The sequence below is a fragment of the Leopardus geoffroyi genome, chromosome E3 (assembly GCF_018350155.1).
Source record: "Leopardus geoffroyi isolate Oge1 chromosome E3, O.geoffroyi_Oge1_pat1.0, whole genome shotgun sequence".
Taxonomy (NCBI): Eukaryota; Metazoa; Chordata; class Mammalia; order Carnivora; family Felidae; genus Leopardus; species Leopardus geoffroyi.
Window position 1 is genome coordinate 39380555 of NC_059340.1, and position 23496 is coordinate 39404050.

The 23496-nt window shown below is 60.2% G+C and overlaps 2 protein-coding genes and 1 long non-coding RNA gene across 10 annotated transcripts in view; 1 reads left to right on the forward strand and 2 right to left on the reverse strand.

The window, feature by feature from the left end:
- On the reverse strand, positions 1-3312 carry IL32 (interleukin 32). 5 transcript variants are annotated; one of them, XM_045461137.1, is made up of 7 exons: positions 3281-3312; positions 3123-3165; positions 1780-1818; positions 1577-1633; positions 1138-1167; positions 914-976; positions 1-509 (listed from the first exon to the last, which is right to left on the reverse strand). In XM_045461137.1, exons 2-7 carry the CDS (start codon positions 3135-3137, stop codon positions 192-194), a joined length of 522 nt encoding a protein of 173 aa, XP_045317093.1. In that variant the 5' UTR covers positions 3138-3165; positions 3281-3312; the 3' UTR covers positions 1-191. The 5 variants fall into 5 exon arrangements, with proteins under 5 accessions (XP_045317093.1, XP_045317098.1, XP_045317097.1 ...); XM_045461142.1 differs by lacking the exons at positions 3123-3165; positions 3281-3312 and adding an exon at positions 2817-3114; XM_045461141.1 differs by lacking the exons at positions 3123-3165; positions 3281-3312 and adding an exon at positions 2178-3114.
- Positions 2455-23496, forward strand: part of LOC123589267 — a 26499-nt gene continuing 5457 nt past the window's right edge. The window contains exons 1-2 of the long non-coding RNA XR_006708237.1: positions 2455-2532; positions 9097-9113. This is a non-coding gene — a long non-coding RNA (uncharacterized LOC123589267). The remainder of the gene's footprint in view (positions 2533-9096; positions 9114-23496) is intronic.
- Positions 4792-18272, reverse strand: MMP25 (matrix metallopeptidase 25). Of its 4 annotated transcripts, none has more exons than XR_006708234.1 (11): positions 17644-18272; positions 17117-17249; positions 15481-15625; positions 15110-15402; positions 9906-10082; positions 9728-9812; positions 9495-9577; positions 8549-8701; positions 8202-8459; positions 6330-8053; positions 4792-5259 (listed from the first exon to the last, which is right to left on the reverse strand). XR_006708234.1 is itself a non-coding variant. In XM_045461070.1 (10 exons), the coding sequence occupies exons 1-10, from the start codon at positions 17731-17733 to the stop codon at positions 7782-7784; spliced, it is 1689 nt and encodes a 562-aa protein (XP_045317026.1). In that variant the 5' UTR covers positions 17734-18272; the 3' UTR covers positions 4792-7781. The 4 variants fall into 4 exon arrangements, 2 of the variants coding, with proteins under 2 accessions (XP_045317026.1, XP_045317027.1); XR_006708233.1 differs by having other exon boundaries at positions 4792-5720; XM_045461070.1 differs by having other exon boundaries at positions 4792-8053.

The window sequence follows — 23496 nt, forward strand, 5'->3', positions numbered from 1 at the left end:
CGAGCTGTCAGCACAGAGCCCGACGCGGGGCTCGGGGCTCACGCCCATGAACCATGAGATCCTGACCTGAGCGGAAGGCGGACGCTTAACCGACTGAGGCCCCCGGGCGCCCGCAGCCAACTCTTATTAGGACGCCACAGCCAGAGCGACGGGCCGGACCCGGACAAGGAAAGCGGCCGGGGAGGGCTGGGCTAGGCCTGGACGGCGCTCCTGAACACCTGAGCCACTGAGGTGCAGAAACTGTTAAAGGCGCTGCCGACGGCCTCCACCGCGTTGCAGAAGGCCTGAAAGCTGGCGGCCACCTTCTCCCTCACCCACGCCAGTGCGGCCTGCCACTTCAGCTGCAGTCGGTAAAGCAGCCTTCGGAACAACCTCAGGGCTCTGTCACAGAAGCTCTCCTCCGTCTTCTGGACCACGGGGTGCTCCTTCTCTTCCAGGTCAAGGACGGAGGACCTCAAGACTCTGGAACGTAGCTCCTGCCGCACTTCGGGAAGTAACGGACTGGATTCCTGCAAGGGTGGGGGTGCCGTTCGGTTCGGGGTCCCACCTGGAGGACGCGGCCCAGGTCCTGGCCCCGGCTGAGGCCCCCCCCCCGCCTGTGTGAGGGTCTGGGAGCCAGAAGCCCGGCTCTCCCGCCGCCGCCAGCTCCACACTCGAGAAGACTCCTCCCAGGGGCTCAGCCCCTCCGTGCCTCCCCACCGGCAGGAAGCAGCGTGGTCGTTCCTGCATGCTCGCGGACGGGCGGCTGAGCCCGGTACCAGCCCCGCGCGGCCCCTCATACGCGGAGGCACCCCTCCACCCTCAGCTTGGCGGGGGGGGGGGGGGGGGCACTGTGCACACACGTGACCAAGTCAAGACAGAACAGGGGGGGAAGGAAAAGCAAGCAGGGCTGCGATGGGCGTCTCACACTCACCTCGTCGTTGTTCTGATGATGGTGAAGGTCCACGGCTTCCAGCATGATCTCGTTGAAGCCATCCTGGGGAGAGGGGACGGTTCGGAGCTCCAGATCTGCTCCTGTCTGTGGCCTCCATGCGTCCAGGGGAGTGTCAAGGGAGCCAGGAGCCCGGACCCAATAATGATAACCTGGCTGTAGCCCTGGGGACCGAGCTTTGGTGGGGGCGGGGCGGGGGGACTCACCTCCACCTCTCTCAGCCCGAGCCTCTGTTGCTGCGGGGGGAGGAGGGGGGGGGAATCACTTGGTTTAAAATCCTCCCAGCCTCTCCCGCCCGCAGTCTTCTCCCCCAAGTCCCCACCTGTTCTCTGCTCCCCAGGCCCCCATCACTGGGTCCAGCCCAGGGGCCTGGGGACCAGGTATCTGGCATCCCTGCTCTGTCATCAATATGCGCAGTGACTTGATCACCTTCCTAAGCCTCCCTGGGCCTCTGCATTTCTCACCTGTGCCCTCACCTGCACACGGGTGTGAACTAGGAGAGTGTGCCAGGAGGTGCCCAGGTGTAAGGACTGAGCAGACCCGAGGTAGGATCTCCATCACCCTCACCGTCATCGTGGTCATTGTGAAACCACCCACCCGACCCCAACTGTAGAGCGCATGGGAGTGGGGGGCGCGGCGACCCACCGGTGCTCCTCGGGATTGGTGTTGGGTCGTGTCACAGAAGATGTCCACCAGCTGGTGCTGCGCAGAGAGGAGAGGCGGAAGTGAGAGAGGCCTCATCGTTTCCCCTCCGGGGGCCCTGGGTGGCCCAGAACGTTCTCAGCTCCACACAGCAGGACCCAGGTCCCCCTCTCTCCCCCAGACACACACTGGGAAGAGCTTCTTACCATTTGGTGCCTCATAAACTCAATAGGATTTCTGCCCACCTGTGGGGGTGACAGTGATACTCAGACACATGTGACCTTGCCACCCCCCACACTTGCTGTACACACACACACACACACACACACGCGCACACACCCTCACCATGCATGTGCACACGCATGGGTGAGCATTGCCCCAGAGTGCTCAGGATCCACTGTGTTACCAAATACCTGTCCCTCTCCGTCCCGGCTGACGGGCTGGCCAAGGGGCAGGCTGGCGGGGGCGGTGCTCTCGAAGGCGGTGACAGGTACGCAGCTCTTGACAGCTGGCTCTGCAGACCCACCTCCCCTGCCCGGACCCTCGGCTTGCCCCACAGAAGCGCAGGGTAGCCCGGACACGGCATCACGGGTCTCCACCAAACCTGGTGCGGGCTCCCTGGTCACTGGGCAGTCCCTGCCACACGTGGAACGTCCACGGCTCTGGGCAAGTATCTGTTGTGAGGCACCCGTCTCCACGCTTCTCGAGTCCCTGATGGCACCAGCCTGTCACCCCAATCGGGGGCGCTGGCCGCAGGGAACAATTTGCTCTCCAACTCGGGCTCCCAAACTGGGCGTGGCCACCTAGCCTGGGGTCATTCCAGAGTCCACTGTGGCAAATCCCACAGGGCCCTGGAGCCTGTGGCCAACCTCACAACGGGGGTGGGGGAGGTGACCGGACACCCCAAAAGGGAGGAACAGACACCAAGGTCCTGGGCGGCAGGCCCAGGCAGGGAGGAAGTTTTAAACTTGGCAGGAAAGCACGACCTCCCCGCCCCCAGGTTTCCAGGGTATCGGGACAGGGTCTACCCGGGATCGGCGCCTCTGGCCCTATAGACCCTCCATGCCCCAGCTGCGCCACCAACGCATCGGGTCCAGCTCCTGGAGTCACCCCCTTGCCCTCATACACAGCGTTCCTCAGTATCCTTAGCAGACACACACGCAGACCCTCTCCCCGTAGTTTGCCCCCAGACCGGAAATCTGGCCCCACAATCGGGACCCACTGTATAAAGTGAATGACTCACAGCAAAATGAAACGGTGAGGCTGTCTGTCAATAATTATTCAGAATTTCAGGCAGTGAGAGAGCATTCAACAAAGTAAGCCGGGGGTGGTTATGAGCCTGGGGCCCTGTTGAGTGCACGGGTCACATGTCTCTGACCCCCTGCTTCCCCAGTGGACTCCCCCATTGGCCTAGGAGAATGGGACAGAGCCAGGCGCGCGTGGAGAGATCAGGGGGTCTGGGGGCCAGCGCGAGCGGGAGAGGGGGACACACAGCGGGGAAGTGGAATCTGGGGGCCCCACCCCCACCCCTCCAATTGCTCTCACTCACCTCGGAGGACCACATGGTGGCTCAGGGCTCTGGGGGTTGTGGCCTGGCCGGGAGGAACAGGTGTGAGTTAGAGGGTTCAGGGAAGCGGCCTCCCCGCCGGCCCACCCCCCACTGGAAGTCGCTTTGGCTGCAGCCTCCTCCCCAGGCTGCCAGGTCACCTCACAGATCCTCCCAGCCTATGCTTCTGCTCCAGAGAGAGCCTCTGATTTAAGCGGGAGGAGGCAGGAGGGAGGAGGGAGAGGCTGGGGGTGGGTGGAGCCTGGCTTGGAGGCAGGATGTGAGGCTCTGTGTGTGTGTGTGTGTGTGTGTACGTGTATGTGTTTGTGTGTACGCACGTGGGTGGCACAAGGAGACAGAAGCAAGGACAGGGAGACCGCCTGGGAGGGTGTGGGCAGGGCCTCTGGCTGTGCCCCCTCCACTCTCTGAGCTGGGGTGGGGAACTTCAGAGCCCAGGAACAAGCCTCTTTCTCAACCTTACCGGCCGGAGACAGGGAAAGTCCAGACTGGGGAAAGCAGATCGGGGCACTCCCAGGTTCTGGAAAATGAAGTCATCCTGTTGAAGGTCAACTAAGGTACTGGGGAATGCTGACTAGGTCACTTGCAATGGAGCATACCCCAGCTCCAAAGTCCAGAGAATGTTCCAAGCACCTCCAGGCCCAAGGCAGAGCAGGGCTGGCAAGATCCCTAAGGTGGGCCCACCGGGAGGGGGGGGGGAGGGGAGCTGAGCAGACTGCCCCATGGGCTCCTGCAGGGGAGGCCGGAGGTGATGCCTGTCTGCCACGGGACAGGGTGAAGCCCTCAGGAGGAGCTGAGGGCCGAGGGTCAGCAGGCCAGACTATCCTGAGCCCTCCTGGGGCCGAGGGGCACCATGTCCCGGCCGGCCCTGTGCAGTTCTGGGGTCACCCCCAGTTCGGCTCGCCCTACTCTGGCCCAGAGTCCCCCCGCTTCACCACAGCCGTGTCTCCCCTCTACACTGGGGCTGCCCGGTGCCTGGGGCCGCGAAACCGATCAAGGCCTCGGCAGGGTGGTCAGGGTGGCGGCTTCGAGGGCCGTGGGGGAAGGGTCTGTTCCAGCCTCTCTCCCAGGCCTGTGGATGGCCTCTTTGCGCTCATGTCATTCTCCTAGCATGCGCGTCTGTCCGCTAACTTCCCATTTTTATAGGGACGCCAGTCTCACCGGATGAGGGCCCATCCGATGGCCTCATTACCTTGATTCCCTCTACAAAGATCCTGTCTCCAAATAAGGTCACTGTCTGAGGTCCTGGGGATTAGGACTTGAACACGAGGACCTGGGCTCCCGAGGGGCCCCCAGAAGGACAGAACTGTAAAGCAGATGTCCTTGGCGCAAGTCTCACTTGCATTGACTAGACCCCAGCAGGTGTCTCCCGGCCCCTTAGGAGCCCATCAACGGTCTGAAACGCCTTGTGCACACCTCGGAGTCCAGATCCTTCCCTGAGCCATCTTTAAATTCCAGGTGGGGAGAGAAAAGGTGGCGGCTGCAGGTAACAGTCCTGGGCTTCTTTCTTGGGAAGCACGGCCCCCTGACCCCACGAGACGCTTGGCCCCTCCGTGACGGTCTCGCAGACCACCGAAAATCTGCGAGCATTTTGCATCTCGGCAGGCTGCACCATTTTCTATACAGCTTTGGCGAGAAACAACTCACACGCAACTCCCCCACTGAAGCGTATAATTCAACGCACAGAACCGTGCACCCGTCACAGCCAATTTCAGAACATTTTTGTCGACTCAGAAAGGCGAGCCAGCACCCCCCGATCCTAAAGCCCCGCCCAGGCAGCCACGCATCTGCTCTCTGTCTCTGGAGTTCCCTGGTCTGGATGTTTCATATACACGGAATCACATAGAGATGGTCACGCTGTGTGACCTTTAGTGGCCGCCTTTTGCACTTAGCACGGGGCTTTCAATTCCTCGGGGTTGTAGCGCGAACCTGCGCTTCAGTCCTTTCGAGGGCTAAAGAACGCTCCGCTGTATGAACGTGCCACTTCCCGTATCCACGCGTCTGTCCATGGACATTCGGGTTGTTTCCACCTTTTGGCTCTTACCAACGAATCACGCTGCTGTGGACGCGCGTGTACAAGTTTCTGGGCGGATGTCTGTTTTTAGGTCTCTTGGGTTCACACCTAGGAGGGGAATTGTTGGCTCCTATGGTAACTGACTAGGTTTTCCACTTTTTGAGGAACCACCGGACGATTTTCCAAAGTTACTGCGCCCTTTTCTATCCCCAGCGGCAGCGCGTGATGGTCCGTTTCTCCACATCCTGGCCCACGCCGACTATGATGTTTTTGATTCTAGCCGCCCTGGCGGGTGTGAAACAGCGTCCCCGTGTGGTTTTGATTTTCATTCCCCTTGTGACTAGTGACGTCGAGCATCTTTTCGTGGGCTTGTCGGCCACTTGTACGTTGTCCTTGGAGGGATGTGCATTCTGATCCTTTACCCGTTTTTAAATTGGGTCATTTACCTTCTGCTTATTAAGTTGTCAGAGTATTTTATATATTCTGGATACGAGCCTCTCATCAGATATGTCCTTTGCAAATATTTTCTCCCATTTTGTGGGTGGTCTTTTCCTTTTTTTAATGGTGTCCTTTGAAGCACAAATATTTTACATTTTGATTATGGGACCATTTTAACGATAAAAGTGATCAATTTGACCTGGCATTTTTCTGCAGTATACTTAAGAATATGTGTGTGTGTGTGTGTGTGTGTGTGTGTGTGTGTGTGTATGTATTTTTCCCCCTAAGATTTACTTCTAAGTAGTATCTACACTCATTGTGGGGCTGGAACTCACAACCCTGAGATCAAGACCCTCAGGCTCCACCAACGGAACCAGCCAGGTGCCGCACACAAAGTGTTTTGTTTTAAAGTAGGCTCCGTGCCCAAGGTGGGGCTCAAACCCAAACCCACAACCCTGAGATCAAGAGTCACATGCTTTCTGACCGAGCCAGCCAGGCACCCTTAATGTATTTTTAAAGGCTGGAGAAGAAGTCTCTGTGTAGCACTAAAAGAAGCCCCAGATTTCACATTGGATGGCCCTCCTCTGAGGTCCCCTAGCCGACTTTTGAGTTTCTCTCTGTTCCCTCCTCCCACTCATTCTCTTTCCGTCTGTCACCCCACTGCCTGTCAACTCTGAATCCCAAGTTCTTCTACAAGACAGAGCAATTCAGGCCTGTTAAGCTCCTGCCACCAAACTCACCCCGGATCCAGCTGTGCTCAGGAGACATGAAGGGCTTTCTCTCGGGTCACTTTCATTGTCCTCCTGTGGGGGGCTCATAAGCTTTTAAAATATAAGTTTCCTCCTCCATATATTTTGAAAGGATCCTGACAGAGGCCCGGGCTTCGGGTTTTCTGGTGGCTTGGAATTCTCAGGTCACGGGTTGGCTGAAGACACCTGACTGTTGCCCTCCGACCGGTCAGCTTGTCCTGACCGAGGGCCCTGCACGCTGGGACAGCAGCCCGCAGCCTCAGCCCCAGGCAGCACTGTGGGCGGATGGCAAGCCAGGAAGTGGCCCCTAAACGGCTCCACCCAAAGGGGATAGATCCTACTCGAGCAAGGCCATCAACCTGATTCTGCAGAGAATGTGCTCAGGTTGGTCCCTGGGAGGGAGAACACTTCAGAGACACAGAAAAACCACAAGACAGAGATGACAGCTGTTGTCCCGGCCCCCTCGCCCATCAGGGCTGCTCCCCCAGGCTTACTCGAGTGCAGACTCCTGGCCCCAGCCCCCAAGTGATTCAGGGTGAGGGCATGGGATCCGCATTTTTAAGTTCCCTAGGTGATTCTGATGTGGAAGATTCCAGAAGTGCAGTTCCAGAGGCACTGATGTAGGTCCTGAATTCGGGGAGGAGTGGGAGGTGAATGAGGTGGCCCTCCCACTCATCACCCAGGGGTGCTGAGGAAGCAGTGGCCCCTGGATGGAGAGGGAACTCAGTCCACCCTCTTCACAGCATTGAGCCGCGGAGAACCCAAGAGTTCTTCCTGAGGGAAGCGGTACACACTCCAGTGTGGAGGGACTGAGCAGATTTTTAGGGATTGGAGGGCATTCTGTTGAACCGGGACTGTTCTGGGTCCAAGATGGTGACCAGAAAGGAGGTCGACAGGGGCCTCGGTTGTGGAGGGTCGTCTGGGCGGCCACTGATGTCACCCAGGACATGGGGCACTGATGTCACCCAGGATATGGGACACTCGTGCTCAGGGGTAACTTGAGGGCTGGATCTGGGGTCCCCATCCACGTGGCACTGCCTGGGACGTTGCAGAAGCAGGACAGTGGGACTCTTCTGGGAAATTCGGAGCAGCAGGTGGAGAGAGGGGCTGGGGTTCAGTTGCCCCCAATCAGTCCAGTCCTCTAAAGCCCCAAACAGCCAGGAGCCGCTATGAGGAACCGCTGTTGCCAGGTGGGGCCAGGGCTATAGTCACAGGCTGCTGAGAAGCACCAGCTCTTCCGGGGGAAAAAGAGCTTCCTGTAGCGGCAGCGCGTGGCGCAGCCAGGACAACGGTGGGGGGGGGGGGCGGGGGGGGGAGGGTGAGGGGGGGGTGCTGGAACGGCGAGGGTGGGCACATGGCCCGTCCAGTCTAAGGGCTAGCCATTTGTCCGCGCCCCCAGGGCGAAGCTCCACCCACATGAGCCCCGCCCCGGGACCGTCCCCCTCAGCGGGAGGCGACGCCCCCCACCAGCGGGGGTAGGAGGGACAGCAGGAAGGACAGCGACGGCCGCCCTGAGGCCTGATTGATCTCGCACTGACAATTGCAGGCTCCGGGCTCCCGGGTGGCTTTGGGGGGCCTGGGGGCGCGTGGGTCGGCGCTGGGGGCCGGGCAGTCCAGCCACTTGGGGCCCATGGGTTGGGGGGAGTCGGACTCCGCCTTGACGCTGCCCTTGGGAAAGCGCCAGTAGTGGGCGCCCTTGAAGAAGTAGGTGTCACCTGCGGGGCAGGGAGGAGACACTTCGGGGGCCGGTCCGGGCTGCCCCTCCCGCCGCGCCGCGTCCCTCCTGAGGGCTCCCCGAAACCCCCAGGAGGGCCCCTCTCCCCGTCCCCGGGGCCCCCAGCCCCTCCCCGCGCCCTCTCCCACCTGCGTTGCTGACGGTGACATCGTCGGGGGCGGGAGGCGCCCCTTCCCAAAGACTCAGGTCGCGGGGGTAGCCGGGGTCCGGGCGCGCGGCCGCCTCGTCGTACCGCCAGTAGCGCCCGCCCCGGATCAGGTAGGTCTTCCCGTTGAGCGGCCACGAGAACACGGCGTCCACCTGCTCTCCGGCCGGCAGCCCCAGCTCCGTGAGCGGCCGCGGGGCGCCCTCTAGCTGCCGCTCCTGGAACACCCAGAACTGGGGGCCTGGGGGGCGCGGGGGGGCGGCAGGTGACCAGGGGCTCCCCCCACCCCGCCCCCGGCGCCACCCCGCCCGCGCCCCGGCGCCCGCTCACCGCTGAAGAGGAGGATGCCGCCGTCCCGGGGCCGGGCGTAGGCGGCCTGGATGACCTTCACCCCGGCGGGCAGCCCCTCCCAGAAGCGGTGGAGCCTGGCGGGCCGGGGCGACACCAGCTGTCCCGAGGGTTGAACGCGCCAGAACCAGGGGCCTGTGGGGGGCGGCGAGAGGGGTGGCCACGGGGGCCCGAGATGACCAGAGTCTTCTCCCTCCAGGGGGTGCCTGGGGGGACTCAGGTCATGATCTCAGGGCTCGCGGGATCGAGGCGGGCTCTACGCTCTCACCGAGGCGCCTGCTTCGGATTCTGTGTCTCCCCCTCTCTCTGCCCCTCCCCTGCCCGCTCCCTCGCTCTCTCAAAAATAAATAAACATTAAAAAAAAGAAGAAGAAGAAGAGCTCCTTTATTTAAAAAAAAAAAAAAGTCTTCTCGCTCAGAGTGGGTGCTGGGACTCCCTCTGGCGGCTGGGCGAGGAACTCCATCGGGATTTCACGGGTGCAGGGGTTCTGGAGTGACCAGCTCTCCCAGGACTTTCCTTTTTTTTTTAAGTTCTTTTTTTTTTTTAAGTTTATTTATTTATTTGAGAGAGAGAGAGACAGACAGACAGACAGAGAGACAGAGAGAGAGCAAGCTGGGGAGGGAGGAATAGAGGAGACAGAGAGAGGATCCTAAGCAGGCTGGCTCCAGGCTCCCAACCAGCGGCACAGAGCCCCATGTGGGGCTTGAACTCACCAACCATGAGATCGTGGCCTGAGCCCAAACCGAGAGTCAGACACTTAAAGGAACAGGCTGAGCCACCCAGGCACCCCCAGGGCTTTCCTTTTTTTTTTTTTTTTTTGTCAGCACTGAGAGTCCCGTGTCCTGGGAAACCCCACAGGACTGGTGGGTCATCCTAAGGGGGTAGGACGCCAACTACATGGCGTCAGGGGAGATCTACGATGACTCACCTTTGAAGAAAAAGGTTTCACCACGGATGTTAGCGATAGCATCAAAATTGCCTTCGCATCGGTCAGGGGTGGGGAGAGAGGGGCTACAATGGAAAGGAGAGGTGAGCAGGGAGGGGTCGGGGCTCCTAGGGTCTTCACTCACCCTTGAGAAGAGCCCTGGGAGGTAGGGACTCTTACCAAGCCCACCTCACCAAGAACCACACCGAGGTAGGGAGGTCACCCCCCTCACTCACCTGTCTGGGGGCAGGGCAGGGGGTGGGGGAGGAGGAGCCAAGGGTTTCCTTGTGGGCTTATCGTAGGGGGTCTGGGGCACCTTCCCTGTGGAGAGAGAGCCAGAGAGGCGTGAGTCCCCCGACTCTGCTGATGAGGCCACAGGGCAAGCCACCGTCCCCGGTCCCCCAGCCCCTGTACCATAGAGCTGCTGTAGGCCTTCCCGGTCGTCCTGGGACAGGCGGTACTTGTGGGGGTCGCCCACCGGGCCCTGGTAAAAGGGCCTCATGATTGAGTCGGGTGCCGAGGAGTGGCCCAGGCCCAAGGCGTGGCCAAACTCATGAACAGCCACAGCAAACAGGTCCGTCCCCTCACCATCTGGGGAAGGAGGGAGACTGGGCTCGAGCTCTACCCTTCCCCCCACGCCAGAAAAGAAGGCGGCCAGGAAGCCCCCGGAGGGGGGGCCTGCGGGCAGAGGGACAGCTGGACAGCGGGAGACCCTCCAGACACGGCCACACCCAGACCCCTCCCCGAGTCACCGTCCTTCCTGGGTGCGTTCACTTACTCGGGAGGTTTTTTTCTAGTAGCCTGGCCTGTCGGTTCTGGACACTTGGGGACAGGACCGGAGACCCGCAGAACGGGTCAGGGAAGGGGCAGGAGGAGATGGCCTGGACAGAGGAAGGGGTGGCCTTCCTGCCGTAGTCCTGGCCCCCAGGAAAGGAAGCCCGTGCACTCGGAAACACTCTGGGGAAAGTGGGAACTGGGGGTGCACGCAGGTCTCCGGAGGAAGCCCCAGCCTTGGAGTCTCCCTCTTTCGGGCTGCCGTCTGGGTACAGACGCCCCCACCCACAAGGAATGTCGCTCAGTCTCCTTGGCCCGGGGTTCCCAAGACGTTCGCCCCTCTCCCACACTCATGGTGCTCCACTCCCTCCTCCCATGCACGCCCCGTCTAGTGCCCACGCCCCCATCCACCTTTCCGGGAGCCTCCCCCCCTCCCCAGTTTCAGACGGCTCCTCAGGCAGGCTCTCTCGGCCCTGGCGGCCGGCCTCGTTCCCACCCTCTTTGACCACAGCCTCGTCCTCGGGGACCCAGCCTGGGCGCCAGGAGGGAGCCTGTGTCCACTGCCAGCTGCTGGCCGAACCCCAGCTCCTCATCGACCCAGCGGCTGCCCGCCGGCTCCTCCTCCAGCCCCGAGAGGCCGAGGGAGCGAGACAGCAAGCGAGGCGAGCAGCTGCCCAGATGTTGATGGGCCGCGTGGAAATCCCTCACCAGGGTCAGCAGTGTTGAAGGCGAAAGTGACCCGGTGAGTCGGAAAGCAACTTTCTCTCAGCCCCTCAAGGCTGCTGGACGAGAATGTGAGCGTGAAGGGGTGAGCGAGGGGTGACATGGGCCGTCATTTACGTCTCGTAAACCTCTTCCTTCCAGCCTCATTTTACGGGTGGGAAACTGAGGCACGGGGCGGTCAGGTTAAATGACAGTACGGCCAATTAGTGCCTTTCAGCAGCGACTTCACCTGACCTTGGTCCAAATGCATCCGTACTGACAGGTCTCCGTGTGGACTGTGGCTTTTCTTACTGCACTGAGTCCCTTTTCTGAGAAACTGGAGGAAGTTGGGTGTTTATGACAAGCGGATCTCTTTCCCCCTCCTTCCCTGCTTCGCCTCCCCCTTTGGCCACACCCATCATTGCACCCTTCACCACCCCCCCTCCCGTGCAGCTGGGGGAATTGCACAACCGCAGCCTCAGCCCCAGTTCACAAGACTCCCGGTGGCCGCTCTCCGAGGGTCATCGATACCTCCTCCCAGTCCTGCTCTAGACCTCACCAGGCAGTTCCCTGAGCTGTGCAGTAGCCTCAATTCCAAGCCCACAGCCCCTCAAGCTGCTCCCCAGCTCCAGCCTTAACTCTTAAGAGGACAAGTAGATCAGATATGTTTCCTATTTCATCAAGACAGGCCGGCCGATGTAATCTGTAACTTCCTGTGCACCCGGGCAGACAGCTGTATCTCCCCCGTGCTCACCTCCTATCTCCTGCCCTGCCCTATGTGAGGCCCCTGCTTCGCCCACCTCCTGTAGGACAAGAACCCATCCATCCATCCCTGCATCCCTGTGTATGTCTGTCCATCCATCCTTCCATCCATCCATCCATCCATCCATCCGTCCGTCCGTCCATTCATCCATCCATCCATCCGCCCATCTGTCCATGCATGCATGCATCCATCCATCTGTCCATTCATCCACCCGTCCATCCATCCATCCATCCATCTGTCCATCCATCCATCCATCCGCCTGTCCATGCATGCATGCATCCATCCATCTGTCCATCCATCCATCCATCCATCCATCCATCCACCTGTCCATCCATCCATCCATCCATCTATCCATCCATCCATTCATCCATCCATTCATCTATCCATCCATCCACGTGTCCATCCATCTGTCCGTCCATCCATCCATCCATCCATCCATCCATCCATCCGTCTATCTGTCCATCTATCCATCCATCCATCCATCCATCCATCCATCCATCCATCTGTCCATCCATCCATCCATCCATCCATCCATCCATCCATCCACCTGTCCATCCATCCATCCATCCATCTATCCATCCATCCATTCATCCATCCATTCATCTATCCATCCATCCACGTGTCCATCCATCTGTCCGTCCATCCATCCATCCATCCATCCATCCATCCATCCATCCATCCGTCTATCTGTCCATCTATCCATCCATCCATCCATCCATCCATCCATTCATCTATCCATTCATCTACCCATCCATTCATCCATCCATCCATCCATGTGTCCATCTGTCCATCCATCCTTCCATCCATCCATCCATCCATCCATCCATCCATCCATCCATCCCACACCTCTTTCTTTCTGTTGGCTCATCCAGCATCACTAAGTGCTCAAGACCCTCATCCTAAATCACCTCAGTACCTCTCTGTATCTGTATCTGCCCCCATCCACACCCCTCTCCTTCCCTAGCAAGTTCTGTGGTCAGTGGTGTAAACTCAGAGTTCACTTCCTCAACCCCTCTCATGTCTGACTTCACTGTGGTCGGGACTCCTCCCCCACCTGCCAAGGCTGCAGGCAACTGAGGTCCCTTTGTCCCCAGACGATCAGATCTTAGGCCCGTGTAACTTACTGGACTGGCCTGCTGCCCTGCCCACTGCTGACCACTTCCTTCTTTGCTCTAGTTCCTGGTCACCTGTGGGCCCGTTCTTTCTCCATTTCCTTTGATCCCTCCCCCCCTCTACCCTCCCCTTAACTGTGGGGCTCTCCACAGCTCCATACTTGACCCTCACGTTCAATACTTTCCTCCTGGAGCCTTAGCCACCCCCCGAGTACCACTGACTCTCATCTGCCACGAGGCCCAGCTCATAGCAGCTGGCAACGGACAGAGCGTTACTTCAGGCCGGCCCTGGGCTGACAGCCGTAGGTCAATTACTTATTAAATCCGCAAGCCCACCCTGCCAGCAGGTACTGTTGGAACTCCCATTTCTCAGACGAGGAAACTGAGCACATCGAGGTCAAGAAACTTATGTGCGTGGCAAGCAGAGGAGCCCTCACCTGAGTTCCGCTTCAAGCCGGCATGCTTAAATGCTGCGTGACACAGCCTCAGGTCTGTGCATGCCGTGGGCACCCCGCCCAAACCCCACAGAGCCTGTGCGCCCATCCTCTGGCTGCCCCCCTCCCCAGAAGATGGCTCGCCCTTCTGGCCAGCCTCCAGGCCACAGGAAGCTCGCAGCCAATGGCGGATTGCTAAGACCGGAAGAGCTGGAACCCTAGCCCCCAGGCAGGACCGACCCTGTGAGCTATTCATGCTCCTGAGCTCAGGCTCCTCTCAGCTGAGACCACGTCCTGGCTAAGCCTCTTTCCCCAGCCCTCTCTTGCTTCCCTTTCCCCTGAGAACATACCCTGCGAAACTGCTTGCGCAAGACTTTTCAACTCGAGCTCCACTTCTGGGGAACCTGACCTAAGCCAGAGAAGTCCAAGTTCTAAAGCAAGACACTCAACCGCTAATGCACCGCCTGCACGGAAGGGCCCGCAAGCAGTGCAAACCCAAGGCCAAGGTGAAGTCGCCCTGCCCTCCAAGGGCCGGCTCTTACCTCCTGCGGCACCTCCCACGGCCATGAACAAGACCCCTTCCTGTCCGTCCCCTCTGCCGCCAGGATCCAGTCGGATCCCAGTCCCTGCCCATCCGACTGAACGGCCCTCCCGCCCCCTCACCGTCATCCACTGCCACCCCTTTCCAGGACCCTGCCACAGCTTCCTGCCTCCCTGCCTCTCATCTCGCCCCCCACCACAGCCAGGGGAATTTCCAGAACGTGGAACCCTCCATCCCTCCCATTCCCTCCCCCTGCTTCCAAGGCCCTCTGGGTCATGGGGCACACCAGCCTCTGCAGTCCTCCTCAGTCTCCCTCCTCACACCATCCTTCTGCCTTCCTGCCCCGGATGTCCCCCCACCCCCACCCCCACCCCTGTGCCACTAGCCCTGACTACCCTGTGTCAGCCAGCTCAGTGGCTTGCGCTTTGTCCTCTGCGCCCTCCCCGCACCCCCACGCACTCGGGGACAGCGGGACCTGGTGGGCTAGTCGGCACGCGGTACACGTGTGTGGAATAAACAAAGTCACCGCTTCTAGGAAGCCCCGTCCGTCAAAGGTTCCGGGCGGGCCTCCGCTCGAGGCCGTGGTCCCCCGGGACTTCCTCTGCTATGATTTTCCGCAGCCGCATCACCGTGTGTAGCAACTGCCGGTTACCCTTCTGACTCAGCTGCTGCGCACGGCTGCTTTCACATCTCTCGGTCCTCAGCTCCAGCTTGGAGCCGGACACCCGAGAGGCCTCTGTGATAGGCAACTTTGTGTGTCCGCTGAGCCAGCCTGTGGCGCCCAGTTGTTTAGCCGAGCACCAGGCCAGGTGTGGCTGTTTGGGGTACGGTGTAGATGGGCTCTGCCTCTACGATCCGTTGACTGCAAGCAAGGTAGACAGTGTTCCACGGTGGGCGGGCCTGGTCTGATCAGTTGAAGGCCTTAAGAGCAAACCTGAGGCTTCCCAGGGCGAGAAGGGAATTCTGCCTCCAGACTGCAACACAGAAATCCTGCCTGGGTTTCAGGCGAGCCGGCCTGGCCTGCAGACATCGGACTCAGGATTGTCACATCAACTCTCACTTGAATTTCCAGCCTGCAGGACTGCCCTACAGATTTTAGGCTCGCCAGCCTCCCCCATCCTCCGAGCCAGTTGTTTAAAATAAATCACTTACACACACGCGCGCGCACACACAAGCATCCTACTTACTGGTTCTGTCGCTCTAGAGAAACCCAACGGACACGGCGTCCATCGATACGTGTGATTTCATAGGGACAGACAGACTCGGGGAGAGGACGTCTCGGAAGATCGTACCTTTTGCCCCGTAAGTCCAGATCTCCTCGCTGTCGAAGTGCGTGTCCCCAGAGATGGAGTGCTCCCCGGGGAAGAAGGCGTGGGCTAGGGTCCCTCCCTGCCCGTCGAAGGGGTAACTGTCCTGGTGGTACGCCCGGGCAAAGTCAATGACGATGTCGGGCTCCGTCGGGCTCTGAAAGCCCACCTCCTGGAATTTGAGGCCTGACTCGACGCCCCAGGTGGTCAAGGCGTGGTGCATGAGGGTCCTCACCATCTCCTGGCTCAGTGCCGAGCTCTGGGGGAAGGAGTGCACCCTGGGGAGACGGAAGGCAGCCCTTGGAGGCTGGGCCCGGCAGGCGGCGGGCCAGGGAGGGGAGGACACCGTCTCCTACCTCCAGGTCAGCGTTCGCTTCTTCCACACGCTGCCGCTCAGGGCGTAGCGCCGGCGCCGGCGACGTCGTCTCACCAGCTCTGCCGCCCCCAGCACATCAGGCAGGGAGCAGCGGGGCCTGTGCATGGTGGCCACGGTCACCGGGTCTGTGGGAGGGGTTGCGGGGCAAGGGGATCAGCAGGAGGACCACCGGCTCTAGTCACGGACCCAGCCGCTTCTCCACGGACCAACAGGCTCAGAGAGGCTGAACCGCGGGCCCAAGAGGGCCCCGCCGCCGCTGGGATCTGCACGCAGGCTGCCCAGTTCCGGAAGCCAGCTCGTCCCAAAGGACAACACAGCTCTTCAGGACAGCGCCCCAGCCTTCACCGGGCCCTGGACGGACTGCTGCCTCCCTGCGGTGCTCGGATCTGGGGTCTGGGGTCTGGGGTCCTGCTTCCCTGAGCCCTGGTGATCGGACGCGGTGGAAAGGAGCCATGGGGTGCCGTGTGGACTCGTCCGAGGCTGGAGCCCCCTAGGCCACACCTGACACCATAGGTTCCCAGGCCTCACCGCATCAGAGACCCAGGCGGGCTGGGTCTCTGGCCTCCCAGGTTAGACCTGCCTGGAATCCCCTGTCCTAGCTCGGCTCCCTTCCCAGCTGTCCCCTCGTCTTCAAGCGAAGGTCAAAGCTGACCACTGGTCAGGTGACAAAGGGTAATCGAGCACGTACAGATGCAGAAACTACTCGGCGGGGAACAGGGCACACAGAGGTCCTATCTCCTCCTGTGGCCGGCCAGCGCGCCCTCGGTTCCCTTCTTCCCCATTTTACCCACGAGACGAGCCTCTCAGCTCTACCTCCAAAACATGCACCTTGAATTCAGCTCCCTCCTTCCTGGTCTCCGTTCTCCATCAGCAACCAGAGGAAGCTTACAACTGTAAATTCAGTCCAGTTGTCTCCCTCCTTCAAATCCTCTGGTGGTTGCTTATCATGCTTATAATCAAACCCAAACGTCTTTCAAGCATCACACCCCCCCCCCACCATCCCCCAGTCAGGCTCTTGTTTAGATTTTCAATCCTCCTCTCATTACAGGCACACCACCTTGTGGCTACCACAGGGCCTTTGCACTTGCCTGGGACGCTCTCTCCATCTTCCCATGGCTGGCTCCTCTTATTTGCGTCCCATGCCTACCACAGGACCTTTGCACTTGCCTGGGACGCTTCTCCATCTTCCCATGGCTGGCGCCTCTTATTTGTGTCCCCTGGGTTCTTTGTCTCATATGAGCTCCCTTCAACTCATGACCCCTTTCAGAGGGATCTTCCCTGACCAGCATTTTATTCTCTTCAAAACACGAATCACCATCTGAAATAACCTGGCATATTTCGAGTCTTTTTCCGTCTGTCTCTCTTCTCTAGAGGGATGAGAGCAGGGACCTTTTTTGCTTTGTCCATCACTGTACCAACAGAGCCAGAAACGGCCTTACACATTAGAGACTCTTAGGAACTATTTACTAAAAAGAAATGCCTGAGAACCTCCTGGGTTGGTCCCGGGGAATCAGCATTTTCATAGCTCCCGGGATTCAGGTGTGTGGGGAGGTTTAGAAACCGCTGGGTGCAGGGGCAGGGCGGGGGCGGGGGGGGGGGGGGCGGCGTCTACCTACCCAGGAGGCCCGTCTCAGGCAGCCCGGCAAACCTCTGCATGACCTTGATAGCATCCCTCAGCTTCGCAGGGCTCTGCAGCTGTGCTTGGGCAGGGTGGGGTGGTGGCAGGTAGCCGTAGCGGGTCAGCCAGTCCTAGGCCGCAGGAAGGAACAGGTGAAGGGGGAAGAGTGCCAGAGACTCCCCCTTCCCGTCTCCATCCTGGCAGCCCCACCCCTCGCCAGCCACCCAGGCATCCGGAGCCCAGGGGTCCCAGCCCCGGCCACTGCCTGCTGTCCCTCTGAGGCCGGTCTCTCCAGCCCTGGGTTCTGCCTAGATCCATCGGTCCTGGTCTCCACCTCCCCGCCCCAAGCCCTTTATAGATCTTCAAACCCAGCCCCAAACCTCATGGGTCCGAGAATCTGGGTCCCCAGACCCCATCCCCCGGCGCTCTGACTTGGAATCAGCCCCCAGCCTCCTCCTCAGGACCCAGGAGCCCTCCCCCCCCCGCCCCCCTCACTCCCCAGGGGCGCGCAGACCCCGCGCTCACCACTCCCAGGCTCACGTCCTGCGCGGAGGGCTCCTGGGCGCGCGCGGGCGGCGGCAGCAGCAGGAGCAGCAGCGCCAGCAGCCCGAGCATGTCCGCGGGGCTCGGGGGGCCCGACCGCGGCGGCTCCGGGGACCCGGGGCAGGGGGTCGCGGGCCGGGAGAGGCCCGGGGAGCCCTGCGCGAGGTGGGAGCGGTGGGCAGGAGGACGGGGCGCCGGGACCCAGGGAGGCCCGACGCGGGGGACACGGAGGCGTCCAGAGAAGGGCCCGGGGGTGGAGGGGGGGGCTGGGGTCGCTGCGGGTCCCGGGAGGCCGGAGAGGGGACGGGAGGGGCGGCGGTGCAGCCTCTCCGGGTGCGCGGCGGCGGCCTCTGGGTCCCGGGCCGGCCCGGCCCCTCCCCCCGGGCGGGGCAGGGCTGTCGCACCGGATGAGCCCCGTCTTCGGACGGCCCGCGGGCAGCGACCGGCCGGACCCCGAGACCCTCCTCCGGGCGCTTCCGAGAGCGCGGGCGGCGCGGGTGGGGGTGGCGGCGAGGAGCCCGTGCCGAGCGCCTCCCGTGCCTCCCCCGGCCGCAAGTTTCTCTTCCCAGAAGCCGGCTCCGCTGGGACTCTCCCAGGCACGGGCTCGTTTCTCCTTTCTCCGCACGCCGCGGCCGGGCCCGAGGGGGTGGGGGGGAGGGGCGGCTCCGCGGCGCCCCTCCCCCTCCCGCCCTGCCCGGAGCCCCCCCCCCCCCCCGCGGCGGGGGGCTGGGACGCGCCCCTGCTCCGCGGGCACCCGGGGGCGCTGGTCCCCCCGCCACGCGGGCTGCGGGGGTCTCGGCGTCCGCGGGCCGCGCCCCCCTCGCCGCAGGTGCCAGACGTTTAGGATCCCGGGGCCCGTGCGGAGGCTCGGGCGCCTAGGACCCGGGGGGGGGGCGGGGGGGAGGGGCGGATCCTGCAGAGGCTCGGGGACCCGCAGGGCCACGCCTCACCCCTTCCCGGGGAAGCCCAGGGAGAAATGGGCGGGGGGGGGGGCTCCCCGAGAGGGGCGAGGGGCGCGCGAGGGCCAAGGCTCTGTCTCTGGAGCCGTGCAGCGACCGGGCCCCACGTGTTTTAGACAAAATAAATAATGAGCAGGATTAGCGAGCTGGAGACGCAAACTCAAACAGTGAGATCCCGGCTGCGCTCATCAAACACCACACACCGGGTGCCGGAGACAGCGGACATGTATTTGTCCACACAGTTCCGGAGGCTGGAGGGCCGAGCCCCAGGTGGCGGCCAGGTGGCTTCCTCCTGCCGTTTCCGTCCCTCTCCTGGGCTTGCAGGTGGCCCTGGCGCGCCCTCTGTGCCCGCGCAGCCCCGCTGTCTCTGTGTGCCCACATCTCCTCTGTGAGGACAAGGGCCACCCTGACGGCCTCCCTTTACCTTCGTCGCCTGGGTAAAGTCCCTGCCTCTAAAAACTGTCACCGTCTGAGGTCCTGGGGATTAGGACTGGACACAGCACTTGGGGAGGGGGGACCAACACAATGCATGCAGTCCGTGGCAAATCCCACAAAACCCTGCACTCCTCCTCCCGAGTTTCTCCTTTACTCTCAAACTGCGGCACTCACAACAATTCTTTTTTTAATGTTTATTTATTTTTGAGAGACAAAGTGAGATAGAGTGCAAGTGGGGCAGGGGCAGAGAGAGGGGGAGAAACAATCCCGAAGCAGGCTCCAGGCTCTGAGCTGTCAGCGCAGAGCCTGATGTGGGGCTCGAACCCACAAACCGTGAGATCACGACCTGAGCTGAATTTGGATGCTCAACCCACAGAGCCCCCCAGGCGCCCCAGCAACAATTCTGACACCAGATGGGTGTGGGGTTTTCCCCACATCAAGCGGTTATTTGGCACACGAGCTGAGTGTACTGCCTTTCAGCTCAATTTTTTAAAGTTTATTTATTTAGTTTGAAAGAGAGAGACAAGACATGTGAGCAGGGGAGGAGCAGAGAGAGAAGGAGAGAGAGAATCCCAAGCAGGCTCCCCACTGTCATCGCAGAGCCCGACTCAACTCCGGCCTCAAATCACCAGCTGAACCAAAGCCTGAGATCATGACCTCAGCTGAAACTAAGAGTCAGACGCTTAACCGACTGGGCCACCCAGACGCCCCTCAGTTCAATTCTGACACTCCCTGGGTTATCACAGACCCCACAGGGTAAGGGCTCAGTCCCTCTAGACTCCCCCCACCCCACTTCGGTTGCCAGCCATAAATAGCAGGTCCCCAGGTTACCCACAATTTCTGCCACCTTGGCTACAAATTGTAGGTTCCCATGAGCCCCTCTCCACCCCAATTCAACTATTTGCTAGAACAGCTCACAGAACTCAGAGAAACAAGCTTACCAGTTTATTACATAGTAAAAGATACGACAAAGGAGACAGATAAAGAGCCATAAAGTGATACGTACATCAGGTGGGGTCTGGGAGGGTCCTGAGCGCTGGAGCTTCTGGCTCTCTGGAGCTGGGGGGTCCCACCCTCCCAGCCTGGAGATGTTACCAACCCGGAAGTGCTCCAAAGCGCATACTTTGGGGAGTTTCATGGAGACTTTGCACACAGGCACGATCAATTTATAACTCAGCCTCCGGTCTCCCTCCCGCTCCTGGATGATGGGGGATGGGGTTGAAATTTCCAAGCTTCTAATCCTGGGTTGGTCTTTTAGCCTGTCTAGGAGCTACCAAGGGGGCTCACCAAGAGTCTCCTTATTAGAATGAAAGGCATTCCTGGGGTGTGTGGGTGGCTCAGTAGGTTAACTGTGTGACTTCTGCTCAGGTCACGATGTCTCCGATCTCTCCGTTTGTGAGCTTGAGCCCCGCATCAGGCTCTGCACTGACATCTCAGAGCCTGGAGCCTACTTTGGATTCGGTGTCTCTCTCTCTCTCTCTCTCTCTCTCTCTCTCTCTCTCTGTCCTTCTCCGACCTGTGCTCGCTCTATCAAAGGTAAATAAATAAACATTATTTTTTTTTTTAATAAGGAACAAAACACACTCCTATCACCCAGGAAATTCCAAGGGATTTAGGAGCTCTGTGCCAGGACCCAGGGACCGCCTCCAAAATATGTGATTTTCTTCTATTATTTCACACCCCACCCCCTGGTCTCTGGCCACGGGGTCCCTTGCAGCAAAATGATAATACAGCCCAGGAACTGGCACATTACTAATGTCCCAGGAAGTCATTAATAATCATCCCAGTCGATCATTGTATCGCATGAAAACGTCTCATGGTGAGGCCGCTGAGGTTTGCAGGCCTTCCATTCGATCTTGTCACTTGTCAGGGTGCAAAAGCTGGGGCGATCTCAGCAAACACTTGGCGTGTGGCGGGATCGAGCCAAGAGACAACATCATCTTGCTCTGAAGCTCTTTTGAGGCCTTCATGTGATCCTAGGTTTCCCTTAGGACCTAACTCCTGTGTTCATGACTTTGCCTGTGGCTGCTAGTGTTCCTCTTCTCCATTTAGACCCAATCGCTTCCGCCTTTGGAAGGAACATCAGGCTGGTCTACACTGCAGGCAGCAGTACTGGCCTGGCAAGTGCTTCCCCTGGGTCCACCGCCATCCCTGTAGGGTGAGCAAGGTGACACAGGTGCAGAACCGGGGGTCTCGTGTTAGCACAGGCAGTGCGCCTGCCTTTACTGTCGTCAGATGGGGTACAGACGCATCCTGCCGTCAGGCCCCTCGGAATTCCGACACCGAGTGTGAAACACAATTGTGGTTTCTTGTTTAGGAGCCCTTGCTGTTTTAGGCACCCGGTCTTATGACGGCTGCACCAGGGAGAAACAAAACAGCAGGTGACATGTTGTGGGGACACTAGCACCTTCCCCACCCCCTTCCCCAGGTCCAGGAGAAAACCAGAGAAATCTACCCAGAGAGGACACTCCTTTACCCATGATGTGTGTGAGCAGGCCCTTCCAGCCTTTATATTCCCCCCTTTTGTTTTAGTTTATTTCTTTAATGTTTATTTATTTTTGAGAGAGACATCACAAGCGGGGGAGGGGCAGAGAGGACAGAGAGAGGGGGACAGAGGATCCGAAGGGGCCTCTGTGCCGACAGCAGAGCCCGAGGCGGGCCTCGAACTCCAGAACTGTGAGATCATGGCCTGAGCCGAAGTCGGACGCGTTCACGGGCTGAGCTGCCCGGGTGCCCCTAGAGCCCCCTGTTTTAGACAACCAATGTTTTCATCGCCCGTTCCAAGTCTCTATCAGACTAGTCTCGGAGGAGGATAGCTCTCTGCCCCTTGTTGGACATCATGGGCTGTAAACGGCGGTCCTTGGTCCGCAGAAATGACGCTTGGCTGTGCACCCTTCTCTCTCCTGAGCCCTCTGAGCGTTTGCATCCGGCACTGGGTCAGCAGAGCCCGGTCCAGAGTCACGGTGCCTTCCCGGCAGGACCCATCGGTAGCCTCCAGGATTCCCAGCATCGGTGTGACTCTGGCATGCATGCAGGGGACCTTCCCACCGGGAGTCTGCCCCTCGGCCATCCGTACCCTCGGCCTCTTGCTGCCAGACAGAACGGCTCCCACCGGCATTTGGGGCCTTCGAGGCCACAAGAGGACGGTGTGCGGACTCGGCCAGTGTCGTGGCCCCTGGTGGCCACTTTCAGCGGGCGCACGGGGGTAACTGCTTGTTGACCGCGGTCACCTTCCCCACCTGGAAGGCGGCTCTTCTGACGGGCACCCGCATGTCCCGTTTTGTTTAATGCACCCCTCCACTCCCGCAGGGGTTTCCCCAGGACGGAGCCCCCGCGTGGGTCGGGCTTCCGCTGCCCTCCTGCCTGTGCGTCAGTAGAAGCCAAAACAGAAGGGCCACTGTTCAAGGCTTCCTTCACAGCTGGAGAAACGGCTCGCAGTTCAGCCCACGGAACTGATTTGTTTGGACCTTCTTTGATCGGAGTGGCGGCCTTCCAAACAGGATGTCGTCCGTTCGCTTTGGAAGTGCCATCCGCGGAGCAGGCGGCCCTTGTTGGCCAGTGGAGAGCGGTCGACGGGGACAGAGCAAGAGACAACAGCACCCAGCATCTCCCGAGGCTCTTCGGGAGTCAGCCTCAGGAAAGAGGCTCCGTGCTCAGAGCTGTCCCCTCGGGTTTCCCAGGCAGCAGGGGGTCTGTGTAACCCACTCTTGTTTAACCCTGGCACCCTTCTGGGCACTGCATCCCCATTCGAGTGTTTTTCTGACGTTCGCCAGGACAACACGGGCGTAACAGATCGTTGTGAGTCCTTCCCTCCCCGGGGTGGCTTCGACTGATGTCGGCGAGCAAGGTAGAAGGCGCCCCTCGTATGGAAGTTCTCCAGGCCAAAGCCCCAGGGGTCGTCGCTGGGGTGGGGGAGGCGCTCACAGGCTTTTGCGTAGCGCCTAGAATTTGTCCCCACCCGCGCCCCCGCGTCCCCTCCACACTGCGCTGGCTCTGTGTTCCCACACGCCTCGATGGCTTCTGCTTTGCATTATTAGGTAGAGGAAACATCCCCTCGTCAGACGCAGTGTCCGTCCCCGTCCCCAGAATACGATCTGGTAAAAGAGATCAACCACCTCCCACGACGCCCTTCCCAACAGGCCCATTCTCCTGCTTTGGCCCTCATTCCGTCCACCCTTACGTTCCCGTCAACCTCCATTCACGACTTCATCCACAGGTTTTGGTCTCGCAACACTAAGCAGGGGGAATGTTTCCCAGTGTGACATAATATCCATTTGCATGAACCATTAGGCAAAGGAGACCCAGCCTCTTTCCAGCACGCCTGCCCACATGTCCCAGCGTCCACAATGTGGCCCACGCTTACCTTTCTACCTTCTGCCTGACTGTGGCCCAACTCAGGGCTTCACCGATGGGCTTTGGTCCCGCGGTGCGTGGGGCTCCT

What these genes read in the sequence shown, in the direction of transcription:
- IL32 (XM_045461137.1), bottom strand. An exon ending in TCGGGCTGAGAGAGGTGGAG is followed by an intron (nt 977 to 1,137) that starts GTGAGTCCCCCC and finishes CCCTCTCCCCAG; the next exon opens with GATGGCTTCAACGAGATCAT. An exon ending in ATCATCAGAACAACGACGAG is followed by an intron (nt 510 to 913) that starts GTGAGTGTGAGA and finishes CCACCCTTGCAG; the next exon opens with GAATCCAGTCCGTTACTTCC.
- MMP25 (XM_045461070.1), bottom strand. Translation starts at nt 17,733, where the DNA reads ATGCTCGGGCTGCTGGCGCTGCTGCTCCTGCTGCTGCCGCCGCCCGCG. An exon ending in GCCTGAGACGGGCCTCCTGG is followed by an intron (nt 15,626 to 17,116) that starts GTAGGTAGACGC and finishes CCCCTCCCACAG; the next exon opens with ACCCGGTGACCGTGGCCACC. An exon ending in AGGCCTACAGCAGCTCTATG is followed by an intron (nt 9,813 to 9,905) that starts GTACAGGGGCTG and finishes CTCTCTCCACAG; the next exon opens with GGAAGGTGCCCCAGACCCCC.